The 17,081-nt window shown below is 47.4% G+C and overlaps 1 protein-coding gene across 3 annotated transcripts in view; it reads left to right on the top strand.

Moving 5' to 3' along the window:
• Positions 1–16,355, top strand: part of LOC125769138 (putative nuclease HARBI1) — a 101,470-nt gene extending 85,115 nt beyond the window's left edge. For 2 of the 3 annotated variants that reach the window (XM_049437652.1, XM_049437662.1), the window contains one exon: positions 14,954–16,355. In XM_049437652.1, the coding sequence (XP_049293609.1) occupies positions 14,954–15,727 (774 nt within the window). In that variant the 3' untranslated portion in view covers positions 15,728–16,355. Of the gene's footprint in view, positions 1–13,144; positions 13,945–14,000; positions 14,079–14,953 lie in introns of those variants that run through there. The other variant, XM_049437670.1, reaches the window with a different exon arrangement.
• The last annotated feature ends 726 nt before the right edge of the window (positions 16,356–17,081 follow it).

Below are 17,081 nucleotides of genomic sequence, written 5' to 3'. Positions count from 1 at the left end.
CTCATCGACACAGAAACACACAATATATGAATTTCACAATGTTGTTTATAACCTTCAAAAAACTCCACTGATTTTCACAAACTATGTCTCTAAATCTTCGTCTCTTCAAAGCACACACGCGCAAATAATTTGATTTGCGATTGCAATCACGAAAATCGTATAATTCGCAATTAAGAAATAGTGCGTGTAGCGTCACTTTCGCTTTCGCTTCACATACACACACTCACTATCATTCGTCACACGGATAACTATCGCTCCCACTCTCTCGCTCTCTCACGAATACTTTCTCACCAATCGGAGCACTGCGCAGACACGTCCGTTCGGGTCAGGCTCTCGATTGCGACTGTTGGAGACCTTACTTTATTGTCAGCCTTCGTAGTACGCAGCATTGATTTTCACGTTTTTCTCTATGAATACCAGTGGGAGTTTCCCGCGTCTGGATGCACCCTCACAAACCATGAGTGACGTGGCGTTTTGGAATCTTGGAATGTTTATTAGGGAAGGGGGGGGGGGGGGGGGGGGAAGCTGTCCAACGTCGACGACCACAACCGATCATTTTGAACATTGTGTGGCTGTTGCAAGACAAAGAGTTTCTCATCAGTGAACACGAACTCATGACCACGTGCCGCGAAAATAACAGCTTGACTCTAACCAGCCTCGTTTGCGTTGTAGCCTCCGTTACTCCGTAATCCTTGCGTTTTTTGTACGGTTTGCATCCTAGGTCCTTCCTAATGATGGTTTGAGCAGTCCCGATCAACACATGCAGGTCAGCAGTGGTCTTCCGGAACAAGCGGTTCATTTTTCGGCGAACGCTCTCCCTCACCACTCAGATGGCTGCTGGCGTTCTTGGCAAATTCGGCCGCTCGGATCTCACACGGTCATTGGTCGAGCTCGTCTCCCGGTACCGACAGATGGTGGTATGAATTAAATTCCGTTTCACCCCATGTTCCTTCAACCGCCGGAATATGTCACTGGGTTGCTCACCTTTCGCAAACAGTTTTACTACGATGTCGCGGTACTTTTTCATCGTGCTTAGTGAACAAACTAAAAGTGACAGCAAGTTTATATTTTGTGCCAAAGTTACTGTATATATGGGGCTAAAACTGACATCAATATCGTTACACTGAGTGCACATGGTACAAAGCAATACAACGATGAAAGGTTGTTTTCGAATTTATTGAACACTCTGTAGTTCCGGTTGGGTTTATGAGTGGGTAGTTTATTTACTTCCGTCCAGTTTTTACCTAGGTCGTATTTAGCCCACCCGCTCCGTTATGCTTGATTGCAATTGATTGGTGTCGAGCTACAGTGGGCCAATCGCTAATCCGGACACCTGCGATTTGAGCATTTGTCCAGCTTTGAGAACTAATATTGCACATGCGGAACAACAAAAAATGTTTTTTCTTATGAATTCATCTTTGCACACCTAATTTCAAAGCTCGTGTAAAAAAACGGTACGCTTTGGTATATTAAAAACACTACACTCGATCGAAATGAACAAGTATCACTAGAGCACGCGCTGACAAAACAAGTCTACGCTGGAAACAATTTGTACACGTGAAAGAACAATTCTTGACGAATAGATAAATTAACCATTCTTTGTAGGGAATAACATCCCCGAGCAAAGAACATCAATGTTGCGAACGAGACATTTTATCATAGAACGAGCATGTGAGAACTTTAAGCGATCATGGTTCGATACGTATAAACATAAACAAGTCAGAACGCGTTCAGACCCTTCCCGACAGACAAAGAGACCTCAAATTTGAGAGAATTACGGTAAAAGATCAAGAAGAACATGGAAAACGACGGCGAAACCCGAAAAAAAAGCATGAAACCCTTGATTGTGTGTGTGAGCCGAGAGATTTTGTTGAAGCTAGAATTGTTTCCATCTCGTTCTGACCTACATTGTTATCCTGCGTCCTTACTCTAGCGTTCATCCCACACTGTGACGAGCTCAGTTTGCTGTGCGCTAAGTCCAGGGTGGACGTGTTGTGGGACTTAGCAAATTTTATATTTGTTTGTGCGTGAATGATGCGCGGAAGTTTGCAAGTATGCGCGATTGCTTTGTGCAGTGCAATATGCTGACCAGTGTTGTGATTTATGTAGAGTTGATGTGCCTTTTTATGCCATTAACGTGTGGTGTTAGTTTTTTCCCTACACTCCGTGCTTGCTTCGGCAAGCGCATTGAAATGTAGTGAGGGAAAAAACTTTCGGTGCATGTTGTGGAAACTTCTTCCCCTTTTCACACGTCGATGAATTCAGTTGGTGTTGTGTTTGGTGTGTGAATGTTTATGCGTGTATTTTGGTGACAAATAGTGTCAAACATATTGTACGCGTTGGTACAGGATAGTGTTTTCGTCTTCCTTTTGTGCTGCGTCATTCGCCGTGCGCACACTGTAATCCTGTGTGCAGTGAAGGATCGTTTTTTCTTCTTGCGCTGTTTGCCGCATCGTACGCGCACCCTAATCCAGTGTGCAGTGAAGGATCGTGTTTTTGTCGTCCTCTTCGGTGTTGTTCGTGTGTCGTCGTGTTTGCCATGCAGCGAAGCATGCGACATGACACACACTGTTACACGTCTTACACTATAATTGTAGAGCGGAGCTACAGCCCCGCCTACTTAAAAATCATGAAAAAGCTCAAAAATTCGAAAACAGAACGAGAGGTCGCGATACGTTTTTGAATACGGGCGCGCGAGAGGCATATAGGGTTTTCCGATTCGAGCAGTGGCTTCGGGTCGAGTAGTTTAAATGCCCATATTTTGCTATACGGGTTACGCGTTAGGCGAGAATCGAACGATAGAACGGAATCCATTGTTAGTATATAAGCCGGAAGAAATTGCAATCTAAACCTCAACGGGCGAGTTCGTCTTAAGGCGCCCGGCAACGTTGTATTTTGCAAGCGCAAAATTTTGCAAGGCACTCAAATCTCATTTGCAAGGGCTAAAATTACGTTTGCAAGCGTGAGCTCGTGGCCAACTTATTTGCTTTTGCATTTACGGTAGCTCATCCAAACACTCACGGTATATATGTCATGTGTTAAAATGTCAATCTATTTTACAGTACTGAACAAAAGTAGCGTTAGTTGACGAATTTAGTTTGCTCTTCTGAATTCATTATTTACTTATTTTGCAAATTTCGGTTTAATTAGTTTTTATTGTTCCTCTATCATTATTTGAGACAAAACAACGATTATTATACTATTTTAATATTCCTTAAATCCGATATTGGAAAGACAAATATCGGAATATTTTTTCACTTACATTTTGTTATTAACTGTGCAAGGTGACAGACAACAACAGTTTGAATATCCAAAACATGTAAGTACGCACGTAGTTATGAATGCGCTATTATATTATATTATGCAAGTTAAATTAACACGGCCAATCAATTAAATTGAACGCAACTATTTTAGGGAGGATTTTCGAGTGATGCAAATTTTACAATCGCCGCAATGGGCACGAGTGTTAGCAAGAGTGCTGGCTATGAACCTAGTTCGACGCAGGCGAGCTTTGGCGCAAATCCGTCAGTGGTGGATGAGACCAATTTTTATCCAACGACGTGAAGCCGGAAACGATCTTTTGGACGTGATAATGCAAGAGCAATTTACGGGAGCCACATTCAACTTCCTTCGTATGAAGAACGAAGATTTTGAACACTTATTGCATCTCGTGGAGCCAAAAATTCGGAAAACTGATACAAATATGCGAAAAGCGATTACATCACAGGAAAGACTTAAAGTGTTAATCACTTTAAGATATTTGGCAACTGGAGATTGTTTTGCGAGTTTGCAATACCTGTTTCGAGTAAGTAGTATAAATATTTGTTTTTATCAATTTACTTCAGCTTATTTTCCTTTCAGGTGTCTGTAAGATCGATTAGCCGGATTATTGTTGATGTATGTAATGCGTTGATACAAGTTCTGCAGGAATATGTTCGGGTAAGGATGAAGATGTATATTAAAAGAGAACAATTTTCATATGATTTCAATATTTATTATTGTACAATCATTCTTCTTCATCTCGGCTGTTGATTATAGCTTGAATATCTTTGTATGCCGATTTTGTCAGATTTCGTGTTGTGATTTTGTGTTGTCAGATTTCGCCTAGCGCGTGATCCGGCGAAGTTGCAGCGTTGGAGACCTTACTTTTTTTTTAATGCTCAAGGATTTATTCAATATAAGCTTAACTTATCTTACATCTAATCCTTATCTCCCTCTCCTGGACCCGTTCCCTAGCGGGGCTTGGGTCCAGGAATATTTTACGCACGTGGCATCGCCTTTATTGTTTCATTTTCATAACGAACATAACATTTTGTAACGAAAATTCATAACATTTTCATTCGCATAACATTTTCATTCGCATAACGGAATTAATCCCCCAACGCATTTTTTTTTCACGCCATTCCTTTCGCTTTCCTTTAAACCCCCTATTCCATAATCCTCCTTGTTTTAACGGCCGGAGGTAGTCGCTTCCGTGATGGCTGCCAGGGAGTCTGCGGATAGCGCCTCACGCGCTCCCTGGTTAGACGGCACCCTACGTGATACTCGGCGTAACCGCTCCATCTCACGCCTTCTCACCCGCCGTCAGATGATATCAGCTTCCGAAGGGGCCGACCTACTCCTCCGGCTTCTACCATGTGGGACTGGTGGTAGAGTCCCTTCCCTGGCGCGCTGACGGTAGAGACGTTGCAGGTACAATCTCCGCTCGTGCCGCGCTCTTATCATTCTCGGAGAAGGAGGCAGTCCGCGTCCTCTCATTGCGATGGGTGGTGGCGCTTCTCCTGCTTCCTCCGCCCGCACCGCCGCCATCAGTATGGTCTCCTCGCGTTCCCGTTCGGCTGCTGCCATTGCGGATGCAAGGCGCACTTCCGCCCGTTCCTCCGCCCTCCGGCGACCTCTTCTGGTCCGTCTGGCTCGACCTCGGTTGGATCGAAAGAGTTCCGCCACCCCGTCAACGGACACCTCTTCCAAGCGGACCAGCGTCTTCCGCTGATGCTCCCGTCGGTGATGCTGCAAGGTGTGCCTGGAAGTTGAGCTGCAGCTCGTCCTCACGCCAAAGCTGTTGCAACACCTTCGTAATTCTGCGTGCAGCTTCCTGTATGTTGTTCCACCGCTCGGGGCTCTCCAGCAGCTTCATGCCGAGATTGTCCTCGCTCACTGGATCGCTGATGCCGTATCCCATCAGCTCCACTCGGATCTCGTGGAAAACCTCACACCGGAACAGCACATGCGCCACCGACTCAACCGACCCCGGGCACCGTGGACATTCCCCCGATGGGGCAAAACCGCAGACATGGAGGTATTCCCGGAAGAATCCATGTCCGGTTAATACCTGCGAGAGGTGGAAATCCACCTCTCCATGTCGCCTACCCATCCACAGGTGCAGGTCCGGGATCATTCGGTGGGCCCAAACCGCGTACCGACTGGCCATTGGAGCTGCGGCCGCCGCATCCCACGCTCGCTGCCACTCCTGGAGAGTCCTCTGTCGCTCCTCCAGCCGGATGTCCTTGCGGCTGGCGCCCGGGGCAGCTAGGAGCCTCCGATGGCACCTTGCGTCCTCCCGTACCAGCAGCCTGAACGGCACAAGGCCTGCCAGTACAACTCCTGTCTCATATGCCACCGAAACGAACGAGCTGGTGACACCGCGTGCCAGGGGCCTCTGCACCTGGGCCAGCTTCCTTCGGCACCTCTGCAGATCTGTCGCCTCGGACCACACGGGGGCAGCATAACGGATGATCGACTCCGCCACCGCCGCCAACAACCGACGCTTGGCCACCTGGGGCCCACTGTGGTTCCTCATCACTAAGGTGACCACGCCTACCACGCGGAGGGCTTTAGCCGTTGACAGCTCCACGTGCGGCTTCCACGACAGGTGGTCGTGAATCTGGACCTCCAGATACCGGATCGACTGCTTGCTGCGTATGATGGTGTCCCCGACACGGAACGGCACCCTCAGTTGACCTCTATGCAGACTGGAGATCATCACTCCTTCCGTTTTCTCCGGAGCGAGCTGCAGGTGATGGTCCTCCATCCAAGCCGCAATCGCGCCCACCGCCTGTTCGGCCACCGATGCCGCCTCCTCTGGTGTGCACCCCCGTGCCATGACCGCTATGTCATCCGCATAGCCGATGACGCTAGCCCCTTCAGGGAGCTCGACCCGCAACACGCCGTCGTACATGATGTTCCACAGTGTCGGGCCCACAATGGACCCCTGCGGAACACCTGCAGTCACTCGGCGTGTAACGGGCCCGTCTGCGGTGTCATAGACGAGCTCCCTGTTGGCGAAGTAGTCTCTCAGGATGTTGCGGAGCTGCCTCGGCACGCCCTTGTCCTCCAGGGCTGTAGCGATGCACTGCCAGCTGGCAGTGTTAAACGCATTACGCACATCTAGCGCCACAACTAGAAGGCAGCGTTTGTCCCTGTCGTTGGTACGGCCAAATGTCATCGCGTGACGGCCCGCATCCACCACCAGCTGAATCGCCTGCACTGTCGAACGGCCCCTCCTGAACCCGTACTGGTTTTCTGCCAACCTTGGTGATTCAGGATCCTCGACGACATCGTTTATTCGCGACAACAGCAACCGCTCGTTCGCCTTGCCCGGGTTGTTCAGCAGCAGAATCGGGCGGAAAGATGAAGCGAGCCCCGGTGGCTTGCCCGGCTTGGGGATAAGGGCCAGTTTCTGCTTCTTCCACTCATCCGGGAACCGCTCGTTGTCCAAGCATTCCTGGAACAACTCCCTGAAGATGTCCGGATACTTCCGGATGGCGGCCGTCAAAGCGGCGTTCGGCACACCATCCAGTCCTGGAGCTTTCCTCGGGTTCAATGAGCTCGCGATGTCCAGCAGCTCCTGTGTAGTAACGTCCCGAACTGGTTCCTCCTCCCCCCTCTCCAGGACTTGGCCTGGTGACGTTGGCCAGTCAACCGGAGGATGCTGGGGGAACAGAGTGGAAACGACGCCCTCTAGCACCGATGGATCGCGCTCCCTCGCCGTCCAGCTTCCACGAAGGCGGCTAAGTACGTTGCGGAACCATTGTCCCGTCTCGTCTTCCGCGAGGCCCTGCAGCATTTCATCGAAGTGCTCCTTCTTGCTGGTGGGGATGGCTGTCTCCAGGGCGGTCCGCACCTGGAGGAGGTCACTGGCTGCGGCGATCTGCTCTTCCTCGTCGATGGCAGCTTCAAGGCGTTCCTTAGCGAGGCGGCAGTCCTCACACAGGACCTCGATCGCTGGCGTCCACCAATACGCAGGTCGTCCCGAATGACCTTGTGAAGGGAACACTCGCGCCATGGCTCCGTCACAAGCTTCCGTCATGACTCTCTCCAAGCTTTCGGCACTTGTAACCCGCTCTGCGAACGAAGTTACATCGAGCGCTACGCCGAAAAGCCGGGCGTCGAACTGACGGGTACGCCATCTCGTGCCGCTTTCCCGTGTGGAAGGACCCTCCTGTCGACGACGATCTGCCGCTGGCCGCTGGAGCAGCTCCCCTACAGCAAAATGTACACGTGGTCGCTGTACGAGTATCTGCTCATAATCCTCCACCGATGCTCCGGAAAGGTGTTATCTCCGGCGATGCTGCGTCTGGCAAAGCCAACGTCCACCACGCTCGGGCGAGCCACTCCGTTGCCCAGGAAGGTTAGGGCGGTGCCAGTGTTTAACACCTCCAGCCCCAAGCTGTCGACGAGCTGGACCACAGCCTCTCCCTTTGCGTTAGTGCGGCCACTCCCCCAAGCACTGTGCCACGCATTGACGTCCCCCGCAATGACGACGCGCGAGTGATCTCTCGCTATCACATCGATGCGCTGCATAACCTCCAGGAACTCAGGGACGCCCGCTGAAGGCGACACGTAGCTGCATATGAACAGGACGCCATTGATCCGGGCAGCCGCGATTCCAGACTGCGTCACGGAGACCACTTGCTGAACCGGATACGTTTCGCTGCTGGCTATGATGGCCACCTTCCCGTCCCTGTCGGCTACCCAGTTCCCGTTGTTCCTGGGGACACTGTGCTGCTCCACCATTAGACAGACGTCCGCCCGCTCCATCCGCATCGTGTTGAGCGCAAGATCTAGCGCGCTCCTGCTACGATTGACGTTGATCTGTAGCACATCCATTTCAGTTCGAAGGTTGTCAACCGCAGGCTGCGGCACCAATTCGGTGGGCGCCGCCACACAGCATGCACTTGATCTCGTTGGTGTAACCCGACGCCTTGTGAGTTTGGTCACCGCACCGTAAGCAACGATTGGACCGATCCTCCCCCGTACACGTCGCGGCGATGTGTCCCCGCTCCAGACACCGGAAGCACCGAGTCAGCTGACCCGATACTTTTGGGGCTTCATGTACCGAACAATACGTGTAGCCCAGCTCCAAACGGCGATCCTTGACGAGTTCCGCTTCTGCTCATGGAAGGCGCACACGAGCCCGCTTCGTCATGTCTCGGCGCTCCCAAAGGTTCACGGTGGCCACCAATGACTGCTTTCCCAGAGTGGTCATGAACGCCTTTTTGATCGCCTCCTCGTCGATCATGTTGTCGATTCCAGTCAGGACGACCTCGGCCATCTCTGTCTTGACGGTTACCGATCCACTCTCTCCAATAACCTCCTGGATGATGTCCTTCAGCGCCGCGCTATCAACGTCGCGGGACAAAGGCAGCAGGAGGTGGTCCTTCGGCGTTCTTCTGCCAACCCCAATTTGCCGCTGGAAATCGGCAATCCGCGGGCTGGTCTGGAGCTTCACATACATGTCCTTGTAGGACACTCCTGGGGCGGGCACCACGACGATTTCATCCGGGCGTTTTCGTCGCGGACGCCGCTTCTCCTGCTGATGAATTTCCATCCGCTGCTGCTGCTGCCCACTTTGCTGGTGCGCCCACTGATGATGCTGCCGGTGTGTTGGCTGCCGGGGCAGATTCACTCCATTCTGCTTATTCCTGCGCCGATTGCCGCGAACGACCTCCACCCACGTTCCTGGCTCATCGAGTACCGCCGAGGATGCCGACTCCGCCACGCCCTGACGCTGAGCACGCCCGCTCTGCTGCACCGTCGGCCATTGCTGCGCAGGTAGCCGCTGCTGCCGTTGTTGTTGCTGCTGCTGCTGACGTCACCGTTGGCGCTGTTGATCTTCCAGCTGCTGCCGCTGTTCTTGTCGTTGCTGGCTTTCCAGCCTCCGAAGCAGCTCCTGCTCCCGCTGCAGTTCCTGCTGGCTCTCTAGCCGAGCTCCGCCGGTCCCACCGAGAGTCTGCGCTAGAAGAGCGTTGAAGAGCTCCTTCTCCTTGCGGAGCTCTTCGCGGTGTTCCGCTTCGCGTAACCGAGCTTCTTCGCGCGCCTCTTTTACCTCCCTTCGCGCTTCCTTCAGCTGCTCGTTGGAGGTCTCCATTTGCAAGCGCAGCAACTGGATCTGCTCCTCCAACCGCTTGACAATGCCGACCGTCATCTCATTATCAGCTTTTGCGTCCGCCAGCATCCGACGCACTTCTCCGGTGGAAACCGGTGTTGAAGTCGCCGGCTTCGTCGCCGTTCCCGCCGATTTGACTGCTCCCGTCGCCATGGTCCTTGCTGGCACTCCTGCCGATGACGGTTCCTGGACGATGGTCCCGAGTTTTTTCTCGCTCACCGGCTTCTTTGTTGCGAGGGTAGGACGCTCATCTACCGATATTGTCCTTCCTCTCAGTCGCGTTTCCATGGTGGCGGGTTGTTACCCCCCGCCACCGCGTATGGCTCCCGACGCTGTGACGCTATGAGAAACGCACACACAGCGACACGGAACGCCACGCGCGGGCAACGGAACGCCACGCGCGGCAACGGCCGAGAAAGTTCCACGCGCTCGCGCACACACACACACGCGGGCAACGGAACGCGCAGCAACAACCGAGAAAATTCCGCGCGCTTGCGCACACACTCACACACACACGCGCGGGCAAAAGGAAGCCACGCGCGGCAACAGCCGAGAAAGTTCTAGAAAGTTCCAGAAGGTTCTACTCACGCTCGCGCACACACTCACTAACACGGAACACACGCGCGGGCAACGGAACGCCACGCGCGGCAACAGCCGAGAAATTTCTAGATAGTTCTAGAAGGTTCTATTCGCGCTCGCTCACACACTCACTAACACGGAACACACGCGCGCCCGCGCACACACTCATCGACACAGAAACACACAATATATGAATTTCACAATGTTGTTTATAACCTTCAAAAAACCCCACTGATTTTCACAAACTATGTCTCTAAATCTTCGTCTCTTCAAAGCACACACGCGCAAATAATTTGATTTGCGATTGCAATCACGAAAATCGTATAATTCGCAATTTAAGAAATAGTGCGTGCAGCGTCACTTTCGCTTTCGCTTCACATACACACACTCACTATCATTCGTCACACGGATAACTATCGCTCCCACTCTCTCGCTCTCTCACGAATACTTTCTCACCAATCGGAGCACTGCGCAGACACGTCCGTTCGGGTCAGGCTCTCGATTGCGACTGTTGGAGACCTTACTTTATTGTCAGCCTTCGTAGTACGCAGCATTGATTTTCACGTTTTTCTCTATGAATACCAGTGGGAGTTTCCCGCGTCTGGATGCACCCTCACAAACCATGAGTGACGTGGCGTTTTGGAATCTTGGAATGTTTATTAGGGAAGGGGGGGGGGGGGGGGGAAGCTGTCCAACGTCGACGACCACAACCGATCATTTTGAACATTGTGTGGCTGTTGCAAGACAAAGAGTTTCTCATCAGTGAACACGAACTCATGACCACGTGCCGCGAAAATAACAGCTTGACTCTGACCAGCCTCGTTTGCGTTGTAGCCTCCGTTACTCCGTAATCCTTGCGTTTTTTGTACGGTTTGCATCCTAGGTCCTTCCTAATGATGGTTTGAGCAGTCCCGATCAACACATGCAGGTCAGCAGTGGTCTTCCGGAACAAGCGGTTCATTTTTCGGCGAACGCTCTCCCTCACCACTCAGATGGCTGCTGGCGTTCTTGGCAAATTCGGCCGCTCGGATCTCACACGGTCATTGGTCGAGCCCGTCTCCCGGTACCGACAGATGGTGGTATGAATTAAATTCCGTTTCACCCCATGTTCCTTCAACCGCCGGAATATGTCACTGGGTTGCTCACCTTTCGCAAACAGTTTTACTACGATGTCGCGGTACTTTTTCATCGTGCTTAGTGAACAAACAAAAAGTGACAGCAAGTTTATATTTTGTGCCAAAGTTACTGTATATATGGGGCTAAAACTGACATCAATACCGTTACACTGAGTGCACATGGTACAAAGCAATACAACGATGAAAGGTTGTTTTCGAATTTATTGAACACTCTGTAGTTCCGGTTGGGTTTATGAGTGGGTAGTTTATTTACTTCCGTCCAGTTTTTACCTAGGTCGTATTTAGCCCACCCGCTCCGTTATGCTTGATTGCAATTGATTGGTGTCGAGCTACAGTGGGCCAATCGCTAATCCGGACACCTGCGATTTGAGCATTTGTCCAGCTTTGAGAACTAATATTGCACATGCGGAACAACAAAAAATGTTTTTTCTTATGAATTCATCTTTGCACACCTAATTTCAAAGCTCGTGTAAAAAAACGGTACGCTTTGGTATATTAAAAACACTACACTCGATCGAAATGAACAAGTATCACTAGAGCACGCGCTGACAAAACAAGTCTACGCTGGAAACAATTTGTACACGTGAAAAAACAATTCTTGACGAATAGATAAATTAACCATTCTTTGTAGGGAATAACATCCCCGAGCAAAGAACATCAATGTTGCGAACGAGACATTTTATCATAGAACGAGCATGTGAGAACTTTAAGCGATCATGGTTCGATACGTATAAACATAAACAAGTCAGAACGCGTTCAGACCCTTCCCGACAGACAAAGAGACCTCAAATTTGAGAGAATTACGGTAAAAGATCAAGAAGAACATGGAAAACGACGGCGAAACCCGAAAAAAAGCATGAAACCCTTGATTGTGTGTGTGAGCCGAGAGAGTTTGTTGAAGCTAGAATTGTTTCCATCTCGTTCTGGCCTACATTGTTTATCCTGCGTCCTTACTCTAGCGTTCATCCCACACTGTGACGAGCTCAGTTTGCTGTGTGCTAAGTCCAGGGCGGACGTGTTGTGGGACTTAGAAAATTTTATATTTGTTTGTGCGTGAATGATGCGCGGAAGTTTGCAAGTATGCGCGATTGCTTTGTGCAGTGCAATATGCTGACCAGTGTTGTGATTTATGTAGAGTTGATGTGCCTTTTCATGCCATTAACGTGTGGTGTTAGTTTTTTCCCTTCACTCCGTGCTTGCTTCGGCAAGCGCATTGAAATGTAGTGAGGGAAAAAACTTTCGGTGCATGTTGTGGAAACTTCTTCCCCTTTTCACACGACGATGAATTCAGTTGGTGCTGTGTTTGGTGTGTGAATGTTTATGCGTGTATTTTGGTGACAAATAGTGTCAAACATATTGTACGCGTTGGTACAGGATAGTGTTTTCGTCTTCCTTTTGTGCTGCGTCATTCGCCGTGCGCACACTGTAATCCTGTGTGCAGTGAAGGATCGTTTTTTCTTCTTGCGCTGTTTGCCGCATCGTACACGCACCCTAATCCAGTGTGCAGTGAAGGATCGTGTTTTTGTCGTCCTCTTCGGTGTTGTTCGTGTGTCGTCGTGTTTGCCATGCAGCGAAGCATGCGACATGACACACACTGTTACACGTCTTACACTATAATTGTAGAGCGGAGCTACAGCCCCGCCTACTTAAAAATCATGAAAAAGCTCAAAAATTCGAAAACAGAACGAGAGGTCGCGATACGTTTTTGAATACGGGCGCGCGAGAGGCATATAGGGTTTTCCGATTCGAGCAGTGGCTTCGGGTCGAGTAGTTTAAATGCCCATATTTTGCTATACGGGTTACGCGTTAGGCGAGAATCGAACGATAGAACGGAATCCATTGTTAGTATATAAGCCGGAAGAAATTGCAATCTAAACCTCAACGGGCGAGTTCGTCTTAAGGCGCCCGGCAACGTTGTATTTTGCAAGCGCAAAATTTTGCAAGGCACTCAAATCTCATTTGCAAGGGCTAAAATTACGTTTGCAAGCGTGAGCTCGTGGCTAACTTATTTGCTTTTGCATTTACGGTAGCTCATCCAAACACTCACGGTATATATGTCATGTGCTAAAATGTCAATCTATTTTACAGTACTGAACAAAAGTAGCGTTAGTTGACGAATTTAGTTTGCTCTTCTGAATTCATTATTTACTTATTTTTCAAAGAACGCTTTACATAAAATTCGGTTTAATTATTGTTTATTGTTCCTCTATCATTATTTGAGACAAAACAACGATTATTATACTATTTTAATATTCCTTAAATCCGATATTGGAAAGACAAATATCGGAATATTTTTTCACTTACATTTTGTTATTAACTGTGCAAGGTGACAGACAACAACAGTTTGAATATCCAAAACATGTAAGTAAGCACGTAGTTATGAATGCGCTATTATATTACATTATGCAAGTTAAATTAACACGGCCAATCAATTAAATTGAACGCAACTATTTTAGGGAGGATTTTCGAGTGATGCAAATTTTACAATCGCCGCAATGGGCACGAGTGTTAGCAAGAGTGCTGGCTATGAACCTAGTTCGACGCAGGCGAGCTTTGGCGCAAATCCGTCAGTGGTGGATGAGACCAATTTTTATCCAACGACGTGAAGCCGGAAACGATCTTTTGGACGTGATAATGCAAGAGCAATTTACGGGAGCCACATTCAACTTCCTCCGTATGAATAACGAAGATTTTGAACACTTATTGCATCTCGTGGAGCCAAAAATTCGGAAAACTGATACAAATATGCGAAAAGCGATTACATCACAGGAAAGACTGTTAATCACTTTAAGATATTTGGCAACTGGAGATTGTTTTGCGAGTTTGCAATACCTGTTTCGAGTAAGTAGTATAAATATTTGTTTTTACCAATTTACTTCAGCTTATTTTCCTTTCAGGTGTCTGTAAGATCGATTAGCCGGATTATTGTTGATGTATGTAATGCGTTGATACAAGTTCTGCAGGAATATGTTGGGGTAAGGATGAAGATGTATATTAAAAGAGAACAATTTTCATATGATTTCAATATTTATTATTGTACAATCATTCTTCTTAATCTCGGCTGTTGATTATAGCTTGAATATCTTTATATGCCGATTTTCTATTGTTCTTTGTCATATTTTGCAAAGATCACATAATTGCATGTCCATATTGTTGCACATCGCTATCGAACGAATTTTGGTTATGTACAACACTCATAACTTTGTTAAAAAAATCCTCCCTCTTTTCAGTTGGAATAAATTTTACTATTCCCGATACAGTATGGCCAAATTGCATAGCCTGTTCATCCTTCTCTTGGGTTGTATGTTTTGTTAAAGTTCTTAGGAGTTCTATTGTTTCGGCTTCACTATTTAAATAATCCACAACCTCTTGCGTTCGTCCATTACGACGTTCTGCTGGCGTGCGACTCCTTGTTGCCGAGGTTGTAGCTCGTCGCTATGAGGACCGCATTTCGGCAGGCTGCGAAGTGGACGGTAAAGCGAGTATTTCTTCTGAAGACTGTGGTTGTGGAGACTGCGAAGTGGACAGTTGTGCGGTGTTTGGCTGTTGTGTAGATGTTAGTGTTAGTGTTGGTAGTGTTGTTGCTGGTAATATCGGCGATTGTAGCAACGGTGGTTGATTTTCAGTTTGTTGTACTATTGTGGATGATGGCGATACAGGAAGTGTGGTAATTGGTAAAGGCTCGGAAGTGAGGGCCATGATTACTTCATCTTCATTTACTGGAGGATTTAAGTTCAGCGTAGTTGGCACCGATGTTATAATATTCAATGGATGCTGAAATATATAAAAAAATAAATTAAAATAAAATACTTTATTAATGTAGTTTGTTCATTTTTTGTTGTTTTTTCAGCTTCCAGGCACGATTGAAGAATGGTTAAAAGTGGCCCAAGAATTCGAAAGTCGATCGAAATTTCCACATGTACTAGGAGCAATGGACGGTAAACATGTACCGATTCGATCGCCGAAACATAGTGGAACAGAATATTATAATTATAAAGGCTATAACAGAATCGTTTTGCTGGCTGTATGTGATGCTAATTATAATATATTGTATGCTGATGTAGGTTGTCAAGGTCGAGTTTCCGATGGTGGAGTCTTTAAAAATTCTTCTTTATACTCCTTGCTCGAAAACAAATGCCTAAATATTTCTGCCCCGCAAATCTTGAACGCGCCTTATGCCCAACCAGTACCATTTGTATTGCTAGGTGATAAGGCGTTTGCAATGACGGAATATTTAATTCGACCATTCGCAGGAACCCATGCAAGAGGTTCTGTTGAACGTACATTTAACACATTACACTCAAGAGCACGCAGTGTTATAGAAAATGTATTTGGCATTTTATCAAGCAGATTCCGAGTCCTAGTTGGTCCAATTCAGTTGGAACCTGAATTCGCAAGATTAGTTGTACTTACAACTGTATATTTACATAATTTTTTACGTTCACGGCAACCTACAGAATATATGGATCTTGAAAGTAATTCTACTTCGGTTATTGGATCTACATCGTCATCTTCGAATGGTATGACAACGGTGTTGGATGAATTGGCCGGAATACAAATAAGATCATCAAATGATCTTAAGGAAATGAGCATGCGATTTGCAAATTATTTAGCTAATAAATGAATGTGTATAAATGTAAAACTTTTAAATTTTGATTTGTGTAGTATAGGTTAATTAACTAAAGGGTTTGTAAATTTAAATTAAAGCATTTTATGTAAAGTTAAGAACATAATTTGGATTGATTTAAATTATTTTGAACTATAATCAATAGTTTTAGTACAAAAATGTAGTACAAAATAGTACAAAAATGCAATTGAATTACAAAATAACTTTTCAATTCTTACTCACGGTGCTAATGGTTGATTTACATTCACGATCAATTTTCATAAAATCCATGGCTTCATAAGCAAACCACGTTGGTTTGAAGACATCAGCAGCAGTTAAAAGTTATTAAAAAAATGCTATGGTAATGTTTTCTTTATTGGTACAAGTAAATTTACATGAACCAGTCACTTTGCTTTGTGATACTTTTGAATTGTAAGTACGATATGCAGCACAAAGTGACTTCCACTTATGGATTAATGAAGAACAAGGTATATCCATAGCTGCAGATATTTGTGCCCATGCGTCTGCTTGCTTGTTGGCATCCTTGTAATGAATATTTGTCCTGTTCCAAAGTATTTCTCTTTGTTGAACCAGCTGGATGAAGACTAAAGTTAGCACTAACAACCGTTGTTTACATTCTGGTTGACAGCTCGCTGCATATTGCAAGAATTTTTGTGCGCGTTCCAGGTTTCTTGCAAAAGCTTGCAATTTGCATGGAACTCATGAGAGCCGTAAATCCTGCAATTTGCAGACTTTTGCACTCGCCGTTGCCGGGCGCCTTTAGGTTCTGGCTAATCAGATACCCACGAAGGTCCACAGTTAGATACTTGTTCTGGTTAACCCAGAAGAAAAGGCTAGTTGTCTTGACTCAAGTTGATCTGACCAAGCCATCTTATCGCAGAGCAGTCCGCGTTGTTAAGTCCGCAACGCCAAATTACGAAGGTTCACAGCTACATAGTTGTTCTGGAAAATCCAGAAGCAAAGGCTAGTTGTGCTGACTCGAGTGATTTTGGCAATCGCCGTATTTTCCGCAAGAGAAGTGTGCGATATTTGAAGTCCATTCCGCGGCACTATAAATACGCGAAAAGAAGCTAGCGCAAGAGCTTCGAGTTTGACTATTCTTCGCGTAGTCAACTCTGTACGGCGGACCCCGTAGTCCGAATTTGTTCCCGTCAGTAACAATCACTTTACTCATAAAAATAAACACTTGCAAATCTTGATATATACAAGGGAAGGCCGCCGCTTTCCACACATTACCGAAAGCCTTTTTTCATAACTCAAATGTATTGCTGTTCGCTCGCATTGCGGTCTCAAAAATCTAAGTGATACGATGTGTTTTGTTTACTATGCAACCATGTATTCATACGACAGA

The sequence above is a fragment of the Anopheles funestus genome, chromosome X (genome assembly GCF_943734845.2).
Source record: "Anopheles funestus chromosome X, idAnoFuneDA-416_04, whole genome shotgun sequence".
NCBI lineage: Eukaryota > Metazoa > Arthropoda > Insecta > Diptera > Culicidae > Anopheles > Anopheles funestus.
This window is presented reverse-complemented; position numbering and strand designations above follow the sequence as displayed.